Genomic DNA, 27,433 nt, shown 5'->3' with positions numbered 1-27,433 from the left:
TGAACTCCTTCTGCACGAGGAAACAGAAACTCAACGCAGGCAGAAATGTCTGAAAACGCAAATAAAGAACTGAAAACTTCCCTCACCTTTAACTGGAGCTGCTAAACTTTTCCTCCATCATCAAACTCTGCTTCTCTTTACTGCTGCCGACACCGAGGAACTGCAGAGGAGGAGGAGGAGGAGGAGGAGCAAGGGGAGGAGGAAGAGGAGTGGAGGTTGTACCTTTTGCTCAACAACTACTGTTATGATGCTTAAGTCGTACTTAAATACGAGTAAAGGTACAAAATACCTTTCTGAAATATTACTGAAAAAAAGATTTATTGGTTGACAATGTACAAAAGTACATGTAATCTTTTTTTTTTTAAAGTACATTAACAAAGAGAGAAAAACAAACACATTTCAAAGTCAGAACATAGAACATACCAGCCCCCCCCCCCCATCCCTGTATTTGTGAACACGTGCTCGAGTAAATATACTTAAAAAAAATTTGAATAGTACTCTTAATGTCTAAAGACACTGCTTAATAATGGTGATTTCAGTGTTTGTTAGTTACTATTATTTCCTTATTATTCAAAGTAGGACAAAGGGTGTCGTGAATACTCTAATGTGAATATTTCAATTCGTTACTTCCACTCACTTGTGTTTCAGTAGTGTCGTGGATTACATGTAAATAAAGTACTTTTTAAAGCCCGCTGTAAGCGTCGGTGTTCATATTTCTGGATGTGGCGCACTCTGGTGGTAAGTAGTGGAATTACAATGAGACAAATTCTTATTTTTCAAAAAACTCAATTTAAAAGTTCAAAAAAGAGGAAAGTTTGGATTATGACGGCAATATTATCTAAAATAAAGACGCTATACATTCAAATTCATAATGAAGCTCCTCAGATGTGAGCAGATTTTATGTTAAATTTCTTAATTTGTTTTATTTTCTCATAACTGGAGTTTTCTCATCAGAAAAATGTTTATTTACCTACAAGTTATTTCTTGTTCTTTTCCAAAAATATATTATTCTCGTATTTTCTAAGAGAGATTAACTCACGGCGTGAAAACAGAGGCCAGAAATTAAAGTTCTCATGACAACAAGTTGGCAATTAATTATTCTTTTATTCTGAACACATTCATCAGTAAAGAAGAAAAAACATCACAGAAAAGAGAAAAACAAGCAAAAAAAACCCAAAACTTCCAACTCTTTCTGATGTTAGAATCTGGAAGAATCTGTAAAATATATTTATTATCATCACAGCAACACAGGAAGTAGATTTAATGCAGCTATAGCACTCTTTAATTCATCGTAATCATGGAAATAAATAAAAAGTAAAGCCGGCTGAACCTCGCTTCTGATTCATTTTCACTTGTTGCCGGGTAATTCTGGGTTTTCTTTGCCCCTGATTCAGACTGGTAGGCTCACTCGTCCCCTCTTACAGTTAATAATTTCTGTTTTGTTTTCTTTTTAAACACATATCTCGTCTTACAACAGTGTTTTTGCTGCATCGATAAACTTTATTTCTTAAACAAAGGTCCAGTAATTTACCCTTGATAGGTCGACTGATTGTGTACGGAAGAAGAAACGATTCCATTTTGAGATTAACCCTGGATGGAGGAATAAACCCTCACGTTTACCTCATTGTCGAGTGATTTCATTATTTCACGGCTCAACCTGGTGTTTTACCGTCATTCTTTCACGTTTACTCTTTATTCCCAGTCACATCGGTATTTAATACAATGCAGAGGATAAAATACATTCGTTTTCAGATGAAGCACGAACCATGCTAAAGCGCGAAAGCTAACAGACGATTGTATCGACGGAAATAAACATGACGCGTCAACATTCCTTTCTTACACTTTATCCTGGATTAATATACAAAACTCACACTTTTGGACCTCGGCGTGGGTCGTTACTGAGACTTTAGTGCCCGAACACACGTTTTGGCATCTTTCATCGGCTCAATTCATGATAAATAAACCCAAAATAAAACACTATTGTTAATTTCAGAGAGAAAGACTGAAAATAATTCCACATTTAGTTTCTACTTATTTGATTGTTTCAGTCGCCTCCCTGGTTTAATGTTCATATGACTGCAGATATAACGACTGAAGTCATCAGCATCAAATGAACATTAACAGATATGTTGTGGTTGATCCAGGTGCTAAATTACAGGCGGCAAAAGCTTTTTTTCTTCAAATTAACACTATTCCATTCGAGGTTTCACGTGTAAAAATATTTTCTGTTTGATTATATAAAATAGGTTCTATACAGGTTTTCTGTGTGAGAGCACCACTGGGAAATGGCCGGTACTGTGTGTGTGTGTGTGTGTGTGTGTGTGTGTGTGTGTGTGTGTGTGTGTGTGTGTGTGTGTGTGTGTGTGTGTGTGTGTGTGTGTGTGTGTGTGTGTGTGTGTGTGTGTACCCGATGAGCTGCAGTGAAGGAAATCAGAAGGAGGAAGAGTCCAGAATGGAAAACTTTACTTTCCGCAAAACCTAAAAAAAACTAAAATAAAAAAAACGTCAGTCCCTTTAAACTCGCATTACCAGTTTTCACCACAAGACGGGTCACTGAGCAATTTAAAGAAGCCGCTGTAAAGAAATCTCTGGTTGAAGCCAATCTCAATCTTTTATGGAAGCTCTGTCAGCAGACCTTCAAATTAAAAGCGGGCAGTTTTCCGGGTCTGTTCTAGACTTTGAAAATCAGCTTTATGTGGTTTTCTCTGACTAAACTACTTTGGAGCAGGTTAAAAAAAAACAACAAAAAAAAACTTCTTCAAGATTAAACTAATGTAAAAGCTTCAGACAACCCACCACAATAAAAACAAAACAAAAAAAAAAACCAAATAGGCAAAAGCATTCATCACATGATCAAAAATGAGTGATCTGCTCTGTTTTGGAGTATCAAGAGTATCTCGAGTTTCCCATGGTGGTTTTGTTCCAGAACTCTGTAAGTTCTGTAAATGTGTGTCCTCGCCTCCACCTCAGACTGTCCGCTCTTCCTACAGGTGGTTTTTCTTTTGTCCGTAAAAATCGGTTTGTTCGCCCTCAGTTCAGACTGGCAGGTTAATTTTAGTCGGGCTTTGTGCCTTATGGTCCAACGGGGTCCCAGTGATGTCAAACATCAGGTTACAGGAAAGAGAAAAGAGCCTGTGAGGGCAAATCAAACTTGGGGTGACGGACGATTCCCTTCAAAAGTAAAACTCATTTGTAAAAAGAGTGAGAAGCCTGAGGGCGACAGTTTCCACTGAAAGCATGAAAATGTAACTCCTGCATCTGTTCTTCACTCCAGCTCATCAGCACTTGGCCTGACCTGAGGAGAAATCCTTTATTAACCTGCAATCCATAAATCCAGGGCGTGATTGGTCTGTCACAGGGTGTGTGTGTGTGTGTGTGTGTGTGTGTGTGTGTGTGTGTGTGTGTGTGTGTGTGTGTGTGTGTGTGTGTGTGTGTGTGTGTGTGTGTGTGTGTGTGTGTGTGTGCGACAACAGCTTTGGCAGCATAACGACAATCGCAGGATGAAAACACTGATGAACGTCGCCGTTTTTCACACTGAAATGTTCAAACATTCATTTGGCAGATTTTCCCTCAGAAAGAAGCACTTTTCTTCTCATCTCATTAGAAGCTGATTAATCCCAGGATAAAGAAGCTTTCCTTCGAGTTACAACCATCACTTTCTCCACCTCGGAGGACAGAAACGGAGCTTATAGTTCGTACCAGTGTCAGACTGACTGATGCTGTAAATTAAAGATGAGGTAAAGTGACTATGTGAGTTTAACTCTTCATGTTCTACCAGGAGACGGAAGATGAAGAGAGAAAAATCAGCTTTTGACGGTGTCAGGGGAAGTTAAACCACTTCAAAAATACCACGGAAAGCCCCCAAATGCCCCCCACCCCCACCCCTGTTGTCCCCCCTCCCCGCGTCCTCGTCCGCGTACAAACCGTCGCCCCCCTGTGGCCGCTGCGCTCCTCATCTGCGGTGTGCCTTCTGCTTCTTGTTCCTGGAAGGGGTTTTGATTGGCTGGCTGGCGGTGCCGTTCTCCAGCGGGGCGGAGGGCGGGGCCGGCGGCGGCGAGGTGGGTGAGAACAGGTCCGACTCTCCGTCCATGCTGGACTTGAAGGGTCCGGCGGGAGAAAACTTCAGAGGGCTGAAAGGAGCGGAAACAAGAGAAACAAACAGCAGATTACATACACCTGATCTACCTCCTGTTTATATCCGATCAACCAATCAGACGGCGGCAATCCGACCCGTCACAGTCACAGTGAAGACGAGCTGAAGGCAACTTCTAACTGGAGCCCGAGAACCCGTTGGCCCGATTCTGCTCCCGCAACTAAAATATGTTCTCACCAACACACAATTTAATTTACGTCACTGATGAACACAAATCAGGGAAATGTTCACTTTTCAGGCTAAAGAAGCTTTTATGAGCCAAAGAGACATTTTCTCAGTTTTCCATTAAATAAAATTTGTCTGGAGCCTCAAAATATATTAATTATCTTAATGATGAAACGACCTGCAATACATTAAAAAAATGAATTTAAATTCATGAAGTGTCATTTCTCCAATAGACTATATTTCATGACATTTGTAGCTTTTGAAGCCATTTTCAGAGATTTTTCTGGCTTTAGCCTTTAAAGCATCTTAGATATTTTAGTCCCCCCACTTCCATTTTTCTGGTTTCTTTTTTCCTTTTCCTAATTTTTTTCCTCTTTTCATTTCCCTTTCCTGGAAGAAAAAAAGCTGAATTAGCAAGTTTAATTGCTTCAGTTTAACCTTGTTTCCTGGATTATTATTATTGAGTAGTTTTATCTACCTTATCTTTTTTTGTTGTTTTTTTGTAATTTCAGCTATTCTGGCGGTTTTACCCTATTGAACCATTTTGAAAATTAGACCCATTTTTAGAAAATCAGTGAGGAATGCACATAAAAAAAAAAAAATAATGAAAACATGATTATGTACATTTATTTTTCTGGAAACTCCCGGGAGCTGCAACAGAGGAGCTGAAGAGCCACATGGGGCTCCGGAGCTACAGGTTGAGGACTTCTGGGTTAGAATGAGACGAGGTGTGTGAAAGAGTGATTCTGGTTTGGGTTCAGGGCATCACAACGCGACGCAGAGGGACAGTGGGTCACCTGATGGGCGTGCGCGGGCTGCTGTTGTGTCTGCGTACGGGGCGGCTCCGCGGCTCGAAGGAAAACCCTTCCTTCAGACTCTCCAGGACCGACGGGGCCACGTAGGTGAAACCCTGCTCACACACACACACACACACACACACACACACACACACACACACACACACACACACACACACACACACACACACACACACACACACACACACACACACACACACGCACACACACACACACACACACACACGCACACACACACACACACACACACACACACACACACACACACACACACACACACGCCAGAGGATGAGTGCAAGGGGGAAACAAACACTACTCCAGTATTACTTCAAACAGAGGGGAAGTACTAACTGAGGCTGTTTTAAGTAGAAACTAAACTTTTAAAGATTTTTGCTTGTTGGTTTCCCAAACATTTTGCTCTCCAAGTCCATGTAAACATGGAAGATGCAGATTAAGCGATTACGTCACATGACCTCGACACTCACAGTAAATACTCTGAGTAAATGGACGACACTGGATGGCATGAAGTGTTTGCGCTCACGCTTCAGACTTCCACCGATACTGGGTGGAGCTTTACCGTGAAGAAGGAGCTTGAATGGACCAACTAGTGTCCTAACATACAGCCTGCGGTGTCTGAACTTTTCTGTAAGCGGCTCCTAAATGTGACGGGTGATTTCTCACGGCGAAGGCGAGCTCGGCGCTGTGGCTCAGCCTGGTGTCGTCGGGACTGTCCACCGGCGTCTGGCGGGTGAACCTGGTGTCAAACTGACTCACGTCCTCGTCCGAGTGCTGCGGGGGGGGGGGGGGGGGACCAGACATGTGGTGAACGTGGATAAACCAAGATGAGGTGAAGGTGATGAACATTTACCCACCAGCTGCGGCTTATATGGCGGCTCCACTCTCTTGTTCAGCAGCTCCTCCCAGTTTATGTGCCTGAAGAACGGATGTTTCTGGAAAAGGAAGGAAAAGGTTCATTTGAATATAAGTTGTGTCACATGAAGTGTTTAGGAAACACAAGTAAAATGGTGAATTCATATCATTTGTAAAATATGTATTTTTTTTTACTCTTCAGTGTGCATGTGAAGCGTTTATGTGTGCACGTGAGACATTAAGGGAACATCTGTGAATTGTTAAGTGTCTGCATGTGAGGCGTTTAAGAGGCATCTATTGTTAACCTGTCTTCGGGGACCGCCTGTTAAATACTGCGATACACGCAAGGATGGCCACGAGAAAAAACTACCTCAGCAGAAAGTTCTGAAACTGAAGGTTTTTAAACAATTCCTACCCATTTACCTTCATTTTGTTCAAGAACAACAAAATATACAAACCTGCTTCTTGGTCTCGTGATCAAAACTTAATAATATTGCTGATTTTAAATCCAACAAGCCGCGCGCAATATGTATGACTAAGAGTGAAATGAAAAGGCGCATTCTCATTGGTCGAAATCGTTCATTTGAAGCCAATCAGTGATGTGTTTACTAATTCTTTGTATACGACATGATTGCTCTCCTGTTGTTAGCGAAGCAGTGCAGAACAGTTAGTTTTGGTACGATTCAACACTAATCTAACTTTACCCTTGATGGTAAAGTTGAAAATTAAGTAACTCACCCTCCCCTAAAACTTCATCAATGGATTTAAACGTTTCCCCCCCAAATAATGACCAATTTGAATTGCAAATCGTTGGAAAATCTGTGGGAAACCGGCATCACTGTAAGCTGGACAATTAAAGGAACTTCTGCACTACCCGGTGTACCCCAATAACCAGAGAGCTGCTCAGGGGATGTCTGTAAATTCTGAATCCATACAAGATGTTTCAACTTCTGTAAAAATAATGGCAAATATCATTGTTATGTATGTGATGTGTTCAAGGAACATCTGGAAATCTTGGCTTCAGTCTGCTTACAAATGCACGAGAGGGTATCAGTACATCCGAGTCCCTTAATGACCGTCTCTGTTTGATAGGTTTATGGAACATCTGTAATTTACAGCGTTTATGCGAGGCGTTCAGGAACATAAAGTTATCAACCTGGATATCAGCACTGTCCGCTTTACTGGAGCCAAGTCTTTGAGATGGGTTTTTCTTCAGCAGCTGGAAGTAAGAAAAACAAAACAACAAACCAAAACACACAAAGTGGCTCAGATCAGAGGATGTGGATTCTTTAGTTTTTGACTTTTGCTGGGATAATTCTTTTTGCAAGTTGTGCGTTACAAACCTTCTTGATGAGGTCCCGGGCGTCGATTGTCAGATACGGGGGCAGATTGAGTTTACACTTCAAGATTTTATCAATGGTCTTCTTTCTGTTTTCAGCGGTGAACGGAGGCTGGTGGAGGCAAACACACGCACAGTTTAAGGAGATTAAGCGTGCAGGTTCTAATCTGTAAGCAGGTAGTAAGCAGTGTCGGGCTGTGATCCATTATTCAGTGTTACAATAACATTACAGTGGATCACAGACTCTGCAACACGTTGCGCCGCTGGAAACGGTTCGCTGCAATATTCCATCCATGAATAAAACGGTTGCCTTCGGGGGACGTTATTAAAACTCTCTTCGCCTCCGTCTTTTGTGCCTTAATGAAAACAGCCCAGCTGTGTGAAAATTCCTCTATAATTTCATGCAGTCTGAATATTTACAGATGTCGGAAATGACCTGAAAACAGCAGCGACAATTATTCAGAGATCAAAAAAGACTGAGAAGAAGTGAAGCAGAACATTATTCCCAAATTCTTTGCATGGTTTCATGTGCTTTTTGTGTCTCATTTTCACTAAGATCCCGTCCGCTTTGACCAAATATTTTTCACAGGTTTTGGCGATTTTTGCCGAATTGCTAAGATAGGTCATAGTACACGGGACAGTTAGTAACTGTAAAATGTAGCATTTAATTATAGTCTAACGTGTGACGCATTTAAAGAACTTCTGGAGATCATGGAATATTTGATTAGCCTGTTCATGAGGCATTCAAGGAACATTTCCCACAATGCAACGCCTTTTTCTATTTGACCTAAAGACAATAAGGGAACGTCTGAAAATGTATTGTGGCGTCAACACAAACTACACATATATTGAGAGATTCGTGTAGATGTTAAAAAAAAAAAAAAAAAAAAAAAGCTCATTGGACTAAACGACTTGGTATTGAAATACAAGATGATTGAATGACTGGGTGCATCTCACCGATCCAGTCATCATATCGTACATCAGAGCTCCGAGGCTCCACCAGTCCACCGCTCTGTTGTGACCCGACCGGGTCAGAATCTCTGGAGCCCTGCAGAGAGACACACGCACACGCACACGCACACGCACACGCACACGCACACGCACACGCACGGGAGAAAGAAACACTATTAATTCCAAATAATAATTTCTTTCCATTTTGGTCCAAAAATAAAAGACATTTTGTGATTTATGTGGTTCAGTTGCATGTGAGGTGAAAAGGTGTGTGTGTGTGTGTGTGTGTGTGTGTGTGTGTGTGTGTGTGTGTGTGTGTTACACACATGTATTCGATGGTGCCACAGAAGGTGTGTGTGACGGTTCCATCATGAATGGATTCCTTACAGAGGCCGAAGTCGGTCAGCTTGATGTGACCTGAAAGCAGAAAGAAAAATAAAAAACCATGAGATCACAGGAAGTGACATCACAGGAAGAGTGAAGTGGCAGGAAGTAATGTCACAACTATAGTTGACTTTACAACATTGAAAAGATTTCTACTAACTTTTGTTTAAATATGAAACATTTGTTTAATAACTGATGACATTTTTCTTGATGCTCTTTAGTGAAGCATTTTTTATTATGTTTTATTTTGGTTGAAGCCATTTTCACCATTTTAGTTGTTTTGGCTCTATGAGTGAATTTATTTTGAAACTGTATTCACTCCTTTAGACATTTTTGTTGCTGAAGCCATTTTCAGCCTTTTTCCAACTTATGAAGTCATTCCTAGCTATCTAAGCCATTTGAATTATTTCAGGCGCGGCGAGGTTACCGTGGTGACTGAGCATGATGTTTTCCGGTTTCAGGTCTCGATAAATGATGCCGTTGGAGTGGAGGTGGCCGAGGGCCAGAGTGATCTCTCCCAGGTAGAAGCTGCACACAGAACACGGAGAAGAGTTTCAGCTCGACTCTGCAGGTGGAGCCGTTCAAACACCGAGGGAGGAGGAGGAAGCGGTTACCAGGCAGTGTCCTCCATGAAGATGCCTTCTTTCTCCAGCTGCATGAACAGTTCTCCTCCTGGTCAAGAACGACACAGAGAAACAAAAACGTGAGAGTTTACTCAAGAAGCGAGTCCAACAACATTCAGAAATCAATTTAATAATAATTCATCATTGTGATAAAGCCACCAACAATATCCTGTAAACACTGACGCTCCTTTAAACTGTCTTTCTTCATAGTTCTGGTTCACTCAGTAGCTGTTTGTAAGAAATAAAAATATCTCTACAGGTGATCCAGATGATGGTGCAGGAAATGTTCACTTTATTAGTTAAATTCAAGAGCGAAAAACCAAACACTGCAGACATTTCTATGAATGACTCCCTCTTGAGCAGAACTATTTACCATGACTGTACTGAGAATGTGACGAATCAGCGTTTCAGAAACGTTTCCATGGAGATGGGAGCATTTTCTAAACGTTGCATCGTCCCCCTTTTCCACGGAGACGGGACATTTTCAAAGGGTTGCGTCTTCCCCCCGTTTCCACAGAGATGGAGTTGGAGCACTTTTGAAAAGTGCCACCTTGGGAGCCGTTTTCAAAAAGTTGTATTATCAGTGGCTCCAAGCAGCGTCGTCGTGGAAAAAGACCAAGAACAAGCAACAAAAGTTTTCCGTCTACTCGCCTTAGTTTTATTTTCTCACTGTGGCTCTGAGTGCAGTTTTAGCACCAATCGTCTCACTGACGGACTTCACGCTGTGGGGTGAAGTTGCTGGTGAGATTCCATCAGAACCTCGGGGAGAAGCAGCTTGAGCTCTCGGAGGAATAATTCCCTCAATAAGTAACTTTGTTGGTGAATCGGTGATAATTATTCAGACTACCCGTCTCCCTTCCCCTCCTTCTCCTCTTGTCTCGTCTCCACGACCCGTCACCCGTGAGTAAGGGTGACTCAGCAGTTCCTGCCTCCTTTTCGCTTGATCTTTTAAGGCCCTATTTACACGACAACGTTTCACGTGACAACTAATCCGCAAAAAAAAAGTGGGGGCGTTTACACTGCAGCAGCAGACACAGAGGCAACGATGTAGTTAGTATGCCGGGCCACTGGAGGGCGCTGTTGCTTGATTTTGTTATGAAACTACACAGACGTGTGTGCAGAGAACAAAACACTATAAACGTGAAGAAAATGGAGAGAACCCGACATCCGTATGGACTGATGACACATCGGATGATATCAGGGGTGAGTCTCAACTATTAAACTACTGATCTGGATGATAAAACTAGAATATGGACCGCGGGTCGTACCACTACGCGGCCGTCATGTTTGTTTACAACTGAATGAGCAGGAGGGAGGGGGAGAGATATTCATGCGCAGTAACAGGCTCTGTTGCCTCCATCAGTCTCTGCAGGACGGATTTGCGCCGTGAAAGAATCTTTCCACCTTGGCAGCCGGATTAAAGACTTTGCGGATACAGTGCATCCGCAAACTGGTGCTGTGTAAACGGACCCCCCCAAAAGTGAAGTAAGTTTTGCGGATACACTAGAATTTGTTGTCGTGTAAACGGGTCCTAAAACTTCCTCCAGAAACTCCCTTCGGCCGCTGGGCTCACCGCTCAGACACTCCAGGATGAGGTAGAGTTTCCCTCCGGTCTGGAAGGCGTACAGCAGGTCCACGATGAACGGGTGCCTCACCGTCTCCAGGATCTCCCGCTCGGCTCGAGTGTGAGCCGTGTCTTTGGCGTTGCACACGATTTTAGCCTGGGAGACAGAGTGGTACCGGAGTCAGAGCGAATCCCGGACAGGAGGAAGCAAAAGGAAACAGAGAGACGTTTACCTTTTTAAGGACCTTCATGGCAAAGATCTTCCCCACTTGGGCACCTTGAACCTTCCTCACCTGGAACACCTGAGACACAGGGAAGACTAGTTTGTAGCTGTTTATTGGGCGAGTTAGTAAACTAGTTATTGGATTAGTTAGCAATTGTGAAATTTATTAGAGGAGTGCTAAATATTTCCAGCTAAAGTATTAAATCTGTTAGTTATCATCTGAAGAGTTTACTGTGTTATTAATAGTAATTAAAGCTCCGTGAGGAAACGTGAGCATTGCTGGAGACCCCCCCCCCCCCCACACACCCACACCCACACCCACACCCACACCCACACCCACACACACACCCACACACACACACACACACACACACACACACACACACACACACACACACACACACACACACACACACACACACACACACACACACACACACACACACACACACACACACACACACACACACACACACACACACCTTGCCATACGCTCCTTTTCCCAGCACCGTGAGCAGTTCGAAGCAGTCCGGTCCGACTCGCTCGCTGTCTCGGTTCACACTCTCGCTGGTTAACTCCACCTCCTCCGTCTGAACGCTGCCGACACACAACGGGTGAAGTCAGTGTGAATCAGTGGACCTTCAGCTTTTCTATGCCATTAAATAAAACCATGTAGCAATACGTTCTACAGGCACGTTAATTTTTTTATTAGATGCGCTTATAATAAAAGTGACCAGTTCAACTGTTTTTGAAAAGTAGCATTTTTGTTTGTTTAAATGATGAAAACAGTTCATTCTCCTCCACTTATCTGTAGAAAAGCTGTGAATACTTAAATCTCTGCACTTGTTCCCTTCCGACTGTAAATCACAATTAAAGTCAGCCCAGTGGAACATCTTTAACTCTTCTACAGTATCAATCAGGAAGTAACGTTAGTTAGTTCGCCTCATGTTTCATGAATGAAGTGAACTTACTTTTCCGGCTCGGTCACAGTGAAGTCACAGACGTCATCCTGCAGGAACAAACAAACAAACAAACAAACAAAGAAGGTTTTGTGTTATTTTAATTCACCAGAAACTATACAAGTCCTGTAGGTTCAAACATTAACAGCATAACATCTTGAACTAGTTTGTAGCTGGTTGTTGGGATTACTTAATAATAATAATAACAATAATAACAATAATAATAATAATACTTTTCATTTATAATGCACTTTACATTTAAACAATCTACAGGGGAAAAAAAGAATTAAACGGTAGGTCAAAGGAAGAAAACCTGTTAAAGCTTAAAAGGAACACATAAAACACAACTAAGAGAAAGTAGCTGGTTTTTGAGCAGATGAGTCGCTGGTTTTTGGACTGGTTAGTAGGTAGTTTGTGGACCAGTGTGTAGTTGGATTTTGGACCATTACCAGCTGGTTTTCAGACTAGTTTCACACTCTAACTAGCACTTCATTCCAGCCCGGCTGTGTTTCTGATTTCCACTGAAACTGTCCCACTTTCTGGTTGTTCCCAGCACAAACTCCGAGGAGCAAACTCTGTGGAGTTATCGAATGGTTGAATCAAAGAACAAACTTTAAGTTGATCGGCACTCATGGTGAAGTCATGTGACAGTTGTAGCTGGTTGTTCGCCTCAGAAATACACCTCATTGATGTTTGTTGTTTCTAAAGCAATTAGCTGCAGTATTATCAGCAACTGAGACACACACCTCTGTGTCACTGACGTCCTCGGTCTCCAAGTCGATGTCAAACACTCCGGCCATCCTGAAACAGAGCGAGCAGTGTCAGTGTGTTGTTTCACTCCACCAGAGGCCTCCCCCCGACAATTTCACCCCAACCAGGAATGCAGGAGGATCGTCCAGACGAGAAATAGCAGCTCTTCACACATGAACGCACAATATTGATGGTTAAAACAGAGAACAGACCCCATGACGGCTGTCAGATCATCTACCTCACACACTCAAATACACAGATAATCTCATTTACAGCTTATCTGTGGATCTGTGAAACAGACAGGAAACCTCACTGAATCTTAAGGTTGTATCATTAGATCTTCTCCTCAAGACGAAAAATATCCTTTGAGCCCTAAATAGACCTTTAATCCCTGAAAGAAAGCAACTTATCTTCACACTACTGATCCAATCAGTGTGGAAACAAAAAGAAAAGAAAAGAAACAACAAAGTTTATCAAAATGTAAAATCCAGTTTCCAACTCTGTAGTGCAAGAAATCACTTTTCAGGGCACTTTAAAAAAAGAATAGAATAGAATAGAAGATATTATGCGCCTTAAAAAGTAAGTTTTGAACAATTGTAATACAAAAGTTAGTATATAAACATAAAAATAGAACTTCTTAAGATAAAGTTAAAATTATTTATATAATTATACAAAATATAAATCATACTTTGTTAAAAGTAATCAAACAGGTGATTTTAAAAAGACTAAATTAAGAAATGGCTCTAATTTAGTTTTAAGTTTAAAAAAAATAATATACTCAATGCTGAATGAAAATAAGAGTTTAAATAAAAAGATTAAAAGACATAACATGTACTGTATTGAGCATTTTATAATGGCTACTCTATTTGTAGAATTTTTTTTAAATTTTATATATATATAATTCCAAATCCTATAGATAAAAAAAATACATTGTACAGACAAATAATACAATACAATAGTAAAATTTGTTGGGTTTCGCTCTGTAAAAAGCCTAGAAATGATTGTGTTGTATGCAGTGCTATATAAATAAAGTTTCATTGAATTGAAGTTGAATTACAAACATATATTACTGGAAAACAAATTACATGTTTAATTCTAGTTATCTTTAAAAAGGTTTAAATGGAATGTATAGACCGTTATTATATAATATATTTCTATTACTTATAATATAAATAAATGTAATATTTTTAAATATAAAGAAGAAATATATTTCATGGAAATATAAAGTAAATATACCTATATAGCTTTATTTAAATTAGTCGCTATTTTTTAGACCAATTTCCAGCTGATTGTTGAACGACTTTGGAGCAAATTAACGTTTCTTAACACTTGTAAATGTAAAGAAGAAAAACTCTGATAAAAAAAAAGAATATTATGGGAAAATAGAAAATAAAAAATGTAAGTTTAAATAATATCACAAATAAAATCATATACATCAAAAAAACACATTTGGAACACAAATAAAAAATAAAAAAATTACCCACAGGGTTCAATGTTTTAACAACTGTTCTGATGAAGACTGATGTGATATCTGACCTCTCATAACGCCTTTGAACTGCATTTTTCTCCCACATTAACTGAGCTTTTATCCAGAACATGGGCTCAGATGTGACACAGACTTGTAGAACCGGTCTCTCTCCAGCACAATGACACATCCAAGATGATCACATGATCGGGCTGAACAAAGAGCTCAAAATCTCACATGGATTGAACCCACAGAGACCGAAAGTGGGAAGTGGACCGAGGAGAAATGAAAAGACAGTAAAATACAGCATCACACATGTGAAACCGAACAAGGCAAACAGAGCAAAAATAATCGAAATAAATAAATAACGAACACATCTTGATGTCCTGAGGCGACCTTATTCAAAGCTGGATTTTGAACTAGTTACTATTTGTTTTAGACTAGTTAGCACCTCTTTTTTTGGACTCATCAAAAGCTGCTTTTGGCCTTGCTACCGTCTGTTTTTCAGACTGGTTTGTAACTGTAATTTGAACTAGTTAGAAGTTTGTAGCTGGTTTTTGGTATAGTTAGTAGGTGTAATTTGAACTAGTAGCTGTTTCTTAGACTAGAGAGTAGCTGTTCTAAGGGCCTCACATCCTTCACCTAACAACCTGAGCTTTTAACACGTGCTGTTTCTGTACAGATCAGACATATACACACACTTAAAGCCTAAAAAAAACACATTAAGTCCAGAAAAGTGGCCATGGTGATATCCATTGATCATAATGACCATACAATCAAACTTCATTCTCTGTACATGTTGCATCATCTGTGAGTACTTTATCTGCAACACTTTACATTTGTACCAGTAAACAAACAGACACGACTGAATATTTAAAAACTGAATGAATTACTTCATGCTGGACATGAACACGGTAATAAAGGGGAAGAGCTGACAGCACTGCTTTGTAGTAACTGAAAATAAATTATGTGTAAACTGGTTGACGTGGGAAACATTAAGTGAGTTCACCTGAGGATACTTTTAGAATACTGTGGATATGCTGTGTGTGAATAATCTTTCTGTTAGAGCGACGAGGAGCTAACATCAGGGTTTCTGTACCGCGCGCGCACACACACGTGTTTTCCGCGGTGCTGATTCAGCCTTGTGTTCGCCAACAGCTGATCCGACATGACAGCAAACTCAGCCGATGCTCGTCCACAGGCGTTTCTACGAATTTTTATCTCTGACGGAGCCTCTCCCCGCGGGACAGACCCGGCTGATCGACTATCAGCTGACAGCTGTGTTTAAAAACGCGTGCTAATGCTAACTAGCTTCTCACCTGTTTTCATCCGATGAGCTTCCGTCGGGATTAAAAGTGAAGCTGCTCACAGCGGCTGCCGCGGCTCATCGCTTTGTTTACGAGCCGGTCTGCCGAGCGGAAACGACGCCAGCTGCTGTTGTTATTGATGTTGTTGTTGTTTTCTTCTTCTTCATGCTCCGAGTGGCGCGAACTGCTGACGTCATTGATTTAACCTTTGACTACACGTCATCATTAGAGGACGATAAAAACATGAATATTTCAATAAATACATCCAAAATAGAATACTTTGGTGACAAATAACGTTTGATGTTTCTATGATGTATTTTATAATAATAATAATATTCTGTTAATTAAGTATTCATGATGTTAAGTGTAAATGTGGACCTTTTAGTTGAGTGAGTTCAAATTCCACAAGGTTTATTTGAAAATTTATCTTAAGATAGTAAGGCCACATTTACACCGCAATGTTTCACATACACATGAATTGCTGTACATATTCTATTCATATTCTAATAATAAAAGTTTTGTATTTACACAGCAACAGTTCGAAAACAATTTCTCTTTACCCAGAAATGCTGAAACATCCCACTAGTGGGTGCTGTTGCTTGTTTTTGTAATGAAACCACACACACACGAGCACAGAGAACAATACGCCATAAAATTAACAATGACGAGAAGTACACTGACAATTGTATGGATAAATAGCCAAGTTAGATTGCAGGTCCTAGGAGAATATGGACTGGGAGTCATGACACTCTGGAGGCCATTGTTGTTATCAATGCCCATCTACTTGCACATGTACAGAACTATTTACCACGGCTGTGGTGCACAGTAGCAGCTTCTCCGCCATCTACACAGAGACAAAGCCCAGGCACTTTCAAAAAATTGTGTTTTCCCCTGGCTACACATTCACAGAATCTGAGCATTTTCAAAATGTTCCACCTTGGAAGCCATTTTCCAAAAATTGCTTTTTAGGTTTTCTGTTTTCACGTGAAAACTGGTAAATGGGACCTACATGCACCCAACACTCCACGTGGATCAGGGGCTGGGCCTATGGAGAGGGGTCTTCCTTACGCACACTCCATTAAGGTCCTGCCCCGACCGAGATCAGTGCGGATAGAGCGGATAAAGCCTGTTTGCTTGGCCTGGCATTGCTGGGGTGAGGTTGGAACCTCGCGGTGGAAATTTAAAACCAAAGTTAATTAACTAGCTCTCAGCTGCTTTGTTGGACCACTTTACACCACAAGAGGGTGTAGTGAGTCACTGTAATGAAATGTGTTCTCAGGGAGGAAGAAGCAGGATTCAGAACAGCTGAAGTTCTTACAACTAACTAACTAATATATATATATATATATATATTAGTTAGTTATATATATATATATATATATATATATATATATATGTATATATATGTATATATATATGTTTTGGGTTTTTTTTATATATTATATATATATATATATATATATATATATATATATATATATATATATATATATATATATATATATATATATATATATATATATAGGCTTTTAAAGTCCTGTAGTGTTCTTATCTCGCATTACACTAACCATGCTGTAGACATGTTCTCAGTTGACTGCTTTATTCCAGGTCCGCATGTTAACTCTCACACATACGTCTTAATCAGCCCATGACCTGTACCAAACCGGAAGTGATGCACACTACAGGTCCAAAGAGTGATATGGAGAGAAACTAGCTCCTTCTGGCCCAAGAAATTTGTTTCGGCTATGCCAACCATCCGGGCCGAAGTATGTCGGTGCCACGCTGCCGAACTTTCTTGTTATTCGTACATAGGATGAATCGCCTTTAGTTTCTCTCCGTTTCACTCTCCGGACCACAAATGCCTCAAATGTTTGACTTTTACATGCTCGATGCTCAACAGCACCCCCATAATAGATTTTTTAAACGCACGCACGCACGCTTGTTTTTCTTTTCTCTTTTTTTTGTTAATTTTGATTCAGAATCGCGTTGTAATGCCAAAACAGACATTAGCTTTGTGAAATATTTTCAATGAACCAATAAATCAGAATACAAAACATTTCAATATATGCAAACTCGGTTCAGTTGGTCTGCGTCGTCTCCGTTCTGAGAATTTACCAACACAAGAAACGAGCGAAGCCAAAGCTCATTAGCGTGACTGTTAACAGCGTCTCCATGCAGATATTACCAGCAGATAATGTGTGTGTGATCATTCCTCCTTGTTGTGATTGTTGGATTTGTGGAGCTCACACAGAGCAGTTCTGGGCCGGGCGGCTCCTCCAGGACCGTCGTTATGGATTGATGCTTCCTGCTTCTACAACAGCAGCTGGAGCAGCGAGTCCCCAGCAAGCGTCTGCTTAATGCTCAATGCTAATGGAGGGAAAACAAACACAGGAGGGTCCAGAGACCCTAATAATACACACAATAAATGAGGCTTGCAGACCTCGGCAGTCAGTTGCTCAATGCCTGAAGCCAGCAGCGTAGCGAAAACAAAGGCGAGCGTACGAGAGCCCATCACACATGGACTTTATTTTCAGAATTACACAAAGAAAGAAAAACCAAAGCTTTGAGACGCTGATGCCAGTTTGGGCATTTATTATCCGCACAGTTATGCAACGCTCGCCTTTTTTTATTCTCTTAGTCTTTTTTCTAATCTTCTCTTCTCACAGTGGCTCCCTGTGCAGCGCTGGTGGCTCCTCTGCTGCATGAATATACAAAAACACACATCAGGGAGCTTCACAGTGAACGACAAAGAGGCAGAGGAGTCTTTCGGCATGTTGCATTTCTTTTCGACAGCGTCTTCTTTGCAGAATATGACATTCTGAAGCTGAAGTCTGCACATCCGAACATGATGAGCTTTTACTAATTGCAATAAAGTTTTACTTATCAGATGGTAAGATATTTCATAGAATGTTCTCAATAATACAACTTCAAACACCCCAAATAACCAAAATAACCCTGAAGTCTTGACAGAAACATGAAACATGTCCCACCAGGTGTAGAATCAGCATTATCCGCTATCCACGGAGCATTTTCCTCCCACGCATGTATGTAACTTCAGCTGAGCTCAATGAGTGACTCGCACATTATCATGACCCTCGGCATTGTGCACACACAAAAGTGGCGGTAACTTAACAAGTAAGTAGTTACTTTTAAGGTGCAGCGTCACCAGCTTTACTAAGTAACTGGTGAGACTATTCAGTCATAGAATAGAATAGAATAGAATAGAATAGAACTTTATTCATACAGCGCCTTTCACAGACATGAGTCACAAGGTGCTTTACAACACTAAAAACAGAACAAATAAGACAGGTCAAAGGCCTGCCTGAATAAAAATGTTTTTAACTGCTTCCTAAAAGTCCCACAGGAGTCAACAGATCTCAGCGCTCTATTACGGGCATATAAAATATATATATAAAAAGGTGTTTGGCCATGTAATGCTCTAAAGGTTAGCACTAGTATTTTAAAATAAACACAGAAGGTAATCGGGAACCAGTGAAGGGAGGACAGGACAGGGTTGGACTCTCCGGGTTGTTCCTGTTGAAAGACAAGCAGCTGCATTTTGGACTGTTTGAAGGTATTTTAGAGATGACTGATTTAAATGGGTAAAAAAGGCGTTACAATAGCCTAAACGAGAAGAGATAAGAGTAGGTCAAATCATCTCCAGCTCCACATTGGATACAACACCTTGTAGTTTAGCAATAGGTGGAAAAAGCAGGAATGCGTCAACAGGCTGACATGGATGTCGAGTGACAGAGACTGTGGAGAAAGACTCACCCAGGTTCCAGAGGCAGAGTTTGATATGATCTTTTAATGGCCCAATGTGCTGCTTAATGGGTGGTATCCATTGTTGGGAAAAGTTTACACCCAATTTATTTTGACACAAATAAAAATTCTTGATTTTATCCAAACATGACTGAATGATCCACTGAAATTATTGAAACTTTTTAAAATTTGAAAACTCCAAAATCAGCAGCTCTTCTACTAAATTAGGTGGTGTTGTAATACCAGTGTCCACCACAGGGGGATGTAGTGAGTCGCTGTAAAATCATCAGGCAGCGGTTTTGTGGGCGAAACATCAATGGATGAAAACAAACTCATTTTGCACCTTTACGTGAAAGTTTTTTTTATTTTTATTGTGTTGTTCTGTCGAACAAAAACACATCCTCCTTCATTTATGAGCCCAAATAGCTCAGATTGTGATTGGATTTCACTTTAACCTCAGCCGTTTCATTTGATCTCCCACAAAAATATCATTTGTTCTCCAGATGGTCGAAGCCATTACGCTTGTTTTGTGTTAAAGACGCAGGCCTCACAGGCTGATGGAGAGCGGCACGGCAAATTAAACCCACATGAATTCTGCACATTCGCTTAAAGATTAAAGAGCCGCTCGTCACTCCAGAGTCACGCTGAGTGTTTTCTCACCACCTCGGTTTCTTCGAGTGCTTAATTTCTTTCTGGGTAAATAAACAGAAACATGCTCAGATTGAAGAACCACAAACCTCAACAGTGAAAAGTTATTTTTAGACCCCAAATCAGAGCAGATGGCTTTGATTCCCCTCAGTTTGTCTGCCAGGGCACAAGATATGAGTCAGAAGCACATTAACTGTTTATCAGGGATGTGAATATTCCCGAAATTTCACATTTCTTTAGATTTAGTACAAATTGAACAGTTTCATCCCAGATAGACGATTCCCAGTTAGACGCCTTATTATAATAAGTTAATTATTTGTAACATTTCAGTGACCTAGGATGAATAGTAATGTATTTTTACACATAAAGACACATAGTTCCTTTGACAAAGTAGCTCAACGTTAGTTTAAAATCGCAGTGGGGGAAGAAAATAAAAAACAAAAAACAGGGTCCCGATGGCGAGCTAAAAACACATGTTTTATAAAAACACATAAGCAAAGAGACAAAAGCTTTTGGTATGTAAAAATGGACCCAGGAAGTGACTTCAATCTAAAGGTGGGGAGCTGGAGGTTTGAGTCTGCCTTCAAGATAGGAGGATAGCTGGGGGGTCAAGAATGCTCCACTGTGATTGGCCCAGAGAGGACAGGAAGAGGGTCACAGGAAATACCCAGTTGGGGGACCGTCCCTCGTGTGTAATACCTACTGTTTTGTGTTTCAATCACTCTTTCCTTCACCATAAGTGTTGCGTGAGCGCCGGCCCGACTTTTATGAACCCCGTGGTGGTGAGAATGTTTCTTGTTAATAAATACTTGTGTAAACGATCTCAGCTCTGTTGTCCTGAGACCGCCACAGTTTTGGATGCAGGATACCGAGAAAATATTTAACACTATGCAACCCCCACAAGACATCTCAGGGGACACGGTTGTAGGTGTAAGTCTACAAAACACACGTGGAGAGAATTGGTCAACTCTAATAGTCCCTCAATAATCGAGCTGCTTCATTGGCCGACAGCCAGGATGGAATCAAGTTGCTGCCCAAGCTGTTTCTGATGTTCAACTATTGGTTGGAATCTACTTTCAAGTACTTTTCCCAGGGAGGCTGACGTTGGCACACACGCTCCAGTCTCCTTTTTTTCTTTTTTGAAAATTGGTACGAGCACTCCAATCTGCCAGTCTAAAGGTGCTGTAGAGCTCGAAGTGTTGCTCCTCTCAGTTTGGCTCCTAATGCAGAAACACTTTTATTTTTACTGGAGATGTGACAACATGTGAAAATTTACAATCCCCCCAAAACACTTTTTATTTATTTTATTTCTTTATACTATTTCTTCAAAATAACAGGGTCGAATCCCTTTTTTAATCTGCGAAAATCACAACAAACTCAGTGTTCTCTGGACAAGTCAGGAGCTGATATTTTAGATCAGTATGCAGGTGGTTTTGGGACTAGTTAGTAACTGGTTGTTGGAATCATTTGTAGCTGTTTTTGGACAAGTTAGTATCACATTTTTGGATTAGTTTGTAGCTGGTTTTGGACTAATTAGTAAACAGGTTTTTTTTTTTAACTCTTAGTAGTGGGTTCTTGGACAAGCTTGTGGCTGGCCTCAGGAATAGTTAGCAACTGTTTTTGAACTAGTTAGAAGTGGATTATTGGATTAGTCCGTTGTTGGTTTTTGGACTAGTGTGTCGCTGCTTCTTGGACTAGTTGGTAAAGAGTTTTTGGTTTTGGTTTTAGGTAGTTTAAATTTAATGAAATGAAATGAAATTTAGTCTAATCTAATTGAATTGAATTGAATGAAATACGCCTCATAACAAGAACATACCAGTTCACACTGTGTGTGTGTGTGTGTGTGTGTGTGTGTGTGTGTGTGTGTGTGTGTGTGTGTGTGTGTGTGTGTGTGTGTGTGTGTGTGTGTGTGTGTGTGTGTGTGTGTGTGTGTGTGTGTGTGTGTGTGTGTGTGTGTGTGTGTGTGTTGCGCTTTACGTTCTTATTTCTCCAGATGATAATGAACCCTGATCTTCCAGCCCGCTCTACAAAATACACTTCAGACCTTCCAGATGTTGGATGGAGTTTAATGACTCCACTGGAGCCTCGGGTGAACCCCCCCCCCCGTCCCCCCAGCATGCTCCAACAGGGTCCTTCCTCTTTATTTTCACCGACTCATTGAACCGGTTCATCATCTGATCCAGGATGTGGAGCAGGGATAAGAAGAGCTTGATCTGACCAGAGGACACGCTGAAAGAAACCAGGAGGAGGATCAGTGTTGAGCAGCAGAATATAAAGGAGGTGAATTGTGTTCCAGTGGAGGAGGAACAGAAACAGAACCGTGCTGCTGAGGAATGTGCTGCACGGCCGAGCCAGAGCTGCTTCATCTCATCTGTCTCCACTTTGCGGCCTGAGGGGGGAAACACTCAGGTTGTAACCTTGAACCGTCCCTGCTCTGCACATTGTGGACAATCAAAAAGTAACACATCAATTTTGTTAAGTAAATAATCCAAAGCCACTTTGGAGCATCGCTTTGAAGGTTAAAGACGTGTTTGTAATGGAGTGCGGTTGGTATTTGTTTTTTAATTCACTCCTGCTACTGAAACAAGTTCCGTTTGAATGGCTTGTAATGGTGCATTGTGACCAGAAGAGGGCGCCACTCAGCTGCTGCAGCCACTGTGAAGGCGCCTCAAAATTAATTTATTCTCATTTAGAGCAAAAAACCAAAGATACATGGTTCACATGATATTTGGAAGTGGACATGAAAGGAAGCTCTTTTTGGAAAAAAAATGATCTTTTTTCTGGAGCTTTTCTGCAGGTCAAAGAACAAAACATATGAGAACAATAAAGTAAATCATTGACAGAAAACAAACACAGAAATAATAAAACCTTCAAGAAATGATTTAGGTATCAAACAAATGACAATAAACATTCATTGTTAGGAATGTAAATATGAACATTTCTTTTTGGACCTTCAGTTAGTCCAGCTGTGTGTGTGTGTGTGTGTGTGTGTGTGTGTGTGTGTGTGTGTGTGTGTGTGTGTGTGTGTGTGTGTGTGTGTGTGTGTGTGTGTGTGTGTGTGTGTGTGTGTGTGTGTGTGTGTGTGTGTGAATTTATATCTACAATAATGTGAATGCTCTTGCAACAACAACAACAACAACAATAATAATAATAATAATAATAATAATAATAATAATAATAATTTGAAAGCAGGACCATTTTGAACAAAGATGAGAAAATAAAATTATGAAAAAAACCTCAATATTAAATATTATGATGGAAAAGATAGACAATAAGAATGAACAATAAACAGAGATAATTAATCACGTATTCATAAATAAACTATCAAGTTCAAATAAAGAAATATAGATATTCTCAGTATTCACAGCAGTTACTTTGTTCAGTTTGGTTGGTGTTTAATATATTTTTATGCCATTTGATAAATATCCAATTGGTAGAGTAAGAAGAAGAATTTTTTTTCCGTCTTGAAAATCACAAAAAAAAAAAAAAAAAAAATCATTTCTGGGATGAACGTGTGATGCAAATATAAAATCACTGGAGGAAATGAAATTACTCAGATTTTGCTTCTGAATATGAGAGAAGGTATAATCATCTTGTGATCATACATTTATAACTGAGAGCTGAGTAGTATAACTTCCTCTTCCCTCCAGAGGTTTCCCTCTGATGTGTCTTGTGTTTCTTTACTTTCCAGGTTGTGTCGGCGTCTGTGTCTTCCAGGACGTCACACGGGCACAGACGTAAAAGAAAGATCAGATTAACGGATGTATATGCATGTAGACACCAGATTATCGGGGATAAATCTCTGCACGTTAATAAGATTTCTCTATAAACACATCACATTATGTTGTTTGCATGATCCAGACATCCCACCTTCATTGTGTGTGTAATCGGTGACGGAGAGCTGGCCGCTCTGCTTGACTGTTCATGGCCGTGTCACAGATTTGATCGGATTTTGAGTGAAGTCAGAGGACCTGAGGGGTCAATCCAGGTCACCCCGAACATGTGGATCCTATTTCCTCCTGCAAAACGACGAAGCGCTTTAAAAAAGATCCCCGGATAATCTGCGAGCAGGGAGCCACACAGTCATCTGTTGTCTCCATCCAGTCACCTGCTGAAGAGCAAAAACACTTGGGTTTGTTCGATACGGTGTTTTTAACGCGTGTGATCTCTCCCCGGGAAAAGTGGTGAACCAGCGGAGACGGAGCGGACGTGTGGTTTATTTGAAGTGAGCTCTGTCATCATTACATAACCGCATGATGTCAATAACTGGAGCTCTGCACTCACTGTTTCCATTCTCCATTCATTAAAAACAGCAGGATGAAACATCGTTTCCACCTCATCCTCGCCACTTTTACTTTAACCTACTTTTCAAACATCGTCCCCAATCCTGAGAGGGTTTCTCTCCTTAAGAGCCACAAATTTGACTGAAATTTGCAGAAAAACACAAAAATAATAAAGTTAATCAGATGTGATGTTTGTGTTTTTGATTTCGCAGGGCAAATCTTTGCTGTCTCCAACATGGATATTTGAGCACAATACTGACTTTATTATTCATTTATTATCGAACATTTCATGTTGTTGTCAGGAGAACTGAGCCGCTCAGTACAACTGAAATGAAAATTGTAATAACTGACTGTTGCATGAGTGTTATTTTTTATATGAGTGTTTTTGTTAATGCATTATATTCTCCTTTAAACCCTCTACCTCCTTTTATATATTTCTGCTGCTGCACATGCACAGTGTACATGCTTTTTATTGTTCTAGTTTAAATATTCTAGCTCTTTATATATTTCTAATCTGACACACGCATGGACGGCATGAACAATGCGGTTGTTTTTAACAATAAATACAGGGATGCATGATATTGACTATGTGCCGATAATCGATATTTTTCAAACAAAACATTTCAGATTACCAATGCTGATACCAGTATAAGCTGGAGTCGACGGTTGCGTTGCCGCGCAGTTTGCCGCTTCCCATTCATCGTCTATCTGAAATGCACCACTTTGCATGCTGGGTGCTGGGCGGCGCGTTTTCAGTCCTTTTGCGTTTCGTCGCCCTGGAGCTCATTTGTGGAAGCGAAAGTCCGACACTGTCGCTGTAGTGGAACCAAAACGAGGACAAATTCAGCAACTGCGCGGCTTATTTCCTGCCTCAAATGTTTTCAGAAATACTTTTCTTGATCCCCGAGTGACGCGTGTCCTGTACAAAAGTGTTGTGGTTGAAGGAAATCCTCTTTTCAGATGCAACGTCAAAATAAAATGCCCCTGTGGACACGTGCCTACCTGACGCTCATCATGTGACGATGTCTCTTTGTTTTTAGCCCTGATGGCTTCGCGTGCTCATGGCGTGCTCATGGCGTGCTCATGGCGTGCTCATGGCGTGCTCATGGCGTGCTCATGGCGTGCTCATGGCGTGCTCATGGCGTGCTCACATTGATTTCGCCCCAAAAAATAAAAAATAAAAAATCGGCAGACAAGTATCGACATTTCATGCTGATGCTTGTTTCTTTGGTGTTTATCGGCAGATACTGATGTTGTGCATATCATTGTGCACCCCTAATAAAGACGATTCAGATTTTTTAAATCTGAGTTAGCTCGGGATTGACGAGACTCAGAAAACAGGAGTTTAGTGAAATAGCAACAGTTAAGACAACAACCTGAGCTAATGCAGTAACAGCTGTAAGACCAACACAGACTTTACTACAGCTTTAATATACAACAGGAGCAACAGATAACACAGATGTGAGTAATTGTATTATTTCACTGGTTTCATAAAAGTAATCAGTTACTTGCTGAGTACAGTTGAAGGTCGCGAAGTTACAGTTCTATTTAGAGCTTCATATGTTACCCGCGTGTCTGAATCAGTAACCAGCTCAGGGAGGAAATATGCTGTGGGAGGAAGCTGTTTGTCTCTCCTGAGGACTGATGGATCCACAGAACCTCACTGAGATATTTCGGTGTCACCCAGACGAGCAGCGGGACCAGGATGTGGACAGAAACTGTTCCGGTGACACACACTTCAACACACTTTAGTCATCAGACGCTGCTCAAAAGGAGGCTGCCATCACTCTCACTGTGGGAAATAACACTTTCACTGAAACAGTTCATCATGTGTATAACTGTATCTGAATGAAAGAGGAGAAACTCTATAAAATGAGATTAAAAAAAGTTTAAAAAGGAAAAGAAGCTCACTTAGTGTGATGAAGACGATGAGATAAAACAGACCTGGGCACCATAAGGCCCGGGGAACCAGATGTGGCCCTGAAGCTCTGCCTGACCAGCCCTCAGGGTGTCACCAGCAAATCCTCAATCAAATGAGAATGACTGTTCTTATTGGCTTTATTAATCTAAAATGGTCAAGTGCTTAATGTTATTGGCCATTATTATATTAGTGGTTGTGTCCAGCACCTTGGCTGGCAGAGTCAGCAATTGTTAACTCACAAAACCGGTGCTTCACAGTGGGAAAAAAAGATGCTTTTAAAACATTTAAAAATTATGATTTAAAATATTATAATTATCTTTTTATTTTTTTTTAGATTTTATTAAATTGTAAGCATGATTTCCAGACAAATACTGGGAAATTGGCTCACTCAGGATGAAATTGGGCCGTACAGTATGTGGCCCCTGAACACCTCCGCTCGAATTTATTTGGTTGTTCGTCTGTTATCCAGTGATTCAGTCTTTCAAAACAAAAACAAGAGTGAATAATTTCAAATATTAATCAAAAGCAAGACAAATAAATAAAATAAACACATTGGAAAAAATAGTTTTTCAAGAAAACAAAAAAACAAACATAATCAAACAAACAAATACACAAACAAACAAATAAATACATACATACAAACAATTTCTCGCAATTTTTTAAGTTCTTTAGTAAATGCAAACGACAAAATCTCTTTTAAAATCAAGAAATCAAATAAAACTTCTTGGAATGAAAAATAAGTTACATGATTAAAAACACTCTTTTTAGTTAAAACAACAACAACAACAACAACAACAACAAAAATAGTCAGTTAATGTGGGCAAAATTTCTATTTTTGAATGTTCGACTATGCCAACAATTAAATACCAATTGAGAGAATAATAAAGGAAAACAAAAAAATAAAGTCCTTATTCTTATATTGTCATATAAAGTTTTCTTTCATTGGTTTCCTGTTTATTGACTCAGATGATTAAATGTTTTCATTTGAATTTTTTTCCCATGTCTCCAAGAATTATTCAAAAAGCTGAGAAATCTGCTCTTCATTTGTTTTTTATCGAGGAATTAAAGACCCTGAAGCCGTGATGGAGGACGAGGAAATGTCCCGTGGTCAGACCACAATGCAGGCAGTGACAAAGTGACGTCTGAGCTGAACTCCTGGGAAGCTGAGTCACTTTTTTTTGGAAGTCCATCGCGTCCGGTGTGGATCCCAGTGAAAAAGTCTTTCGCAGCTGCTCTGAGACTCGGCGT

General features: G+C 40.4%; 2 protein-coding genes across 3 annotated transcripts in view; both read right to left on the bottom strand.

Moving 5' to 3' along the window:
• The window catches only part of LOC308109634 (ras and Rab interactor 2-like), a 31,529-nt gene extending 31,380 nt beyond the window's left edge, over positions 1-149 (bottom strand). For both annotated transcript variants that reach the window (XM_080463332.1, XM_080463331.1), the window contains exon 1: positions 87-149. The gene's annotated coding sequence lies outside the window, so the exon portion shown is untranslated. The remainder of the gene's footprint in view (positions 1-86) is intronic.
• Positions 150-3,916: 3,767 nt separating this feature from the next.
• Positions 3,917-15,743, bottom strand: LOC308110170 (ribosomal protein S6 kinase beta-2-like). The gene is made up of 16 exons (XM_080464303.1): positions 15,584-15,743; positions 12,796-12,850; positions 12,062-12,099; positions 11,573-11,687; positions 11,101-11,169; positions 10,877-11,024; positions 9,295-9,352; positions 9,108-9,208; positions 8,623-8,713; positions 8,303-8,393; positions 7,350-7,457; positions 7,163-7,225; positions 6,009-6,086; positions 5,818-5,925; positions 5,116-5,228; positions 3,917-4,130 (listed from the first exon to the last, which is right to left on the bottom strand). Exons 2-16 carry the CDS (start codon positions 12,847-12,849, stop codon positions 3,953-3,955), a joined length of 1,413 nt encoding a protein of 470 aa, XP_080320429.1. The 5' UTR covers position 12,850; positions 15,584-15,743; the 3' UTR covers positions 3,917-3,952.
• Between the last annotated feature and the right edge of the window lie 11,690 nt (positions 15,744-27,433).

The sequence above is a fragment of the Lipophrys pholis genome (genome assembly GCF_963383615.2).
Source record: "Lipophrys pholis genome assembly, chromosome: 5".
Classification (NCBI taxonomy): Eukaryota; Metazoa; Chordata; class Actinopteri; order Blenniiformes; family Blenniidae; genus Lipophrys; species Lipophrys pholis.
The sequence above is the reverse complement of the archived record's forward strand: the minus strand, read 5'-3'. Positions and strand labels throughout refer to the sequence as shown.

Bases quoted from the DNA above. Each gene is read 5' to 3' on its own strand.
- LOC308110170 (XM_080464303.1), bottom strand. From the start codon at position 12,849: ATGGCCGGAGTGTTTGACATCGACTTGGAGACCGAGGACGTCAGTGAC. The intron at 12,100-12,795 runs GTGTGTGTCTCA...TTGTTCCTGCAG, and splicing joins AGGACGTCAGTGACACAGAG to GATGACGTCTGTGACTTCAC. The intron at 11,688-12,061 runs GTAAGTTCACTT...GTGTGTCGGCAG, and splicing joins ACTGTGACCGAGCCGGAAAA to CGTTCAGACGGAGGAGGTGG.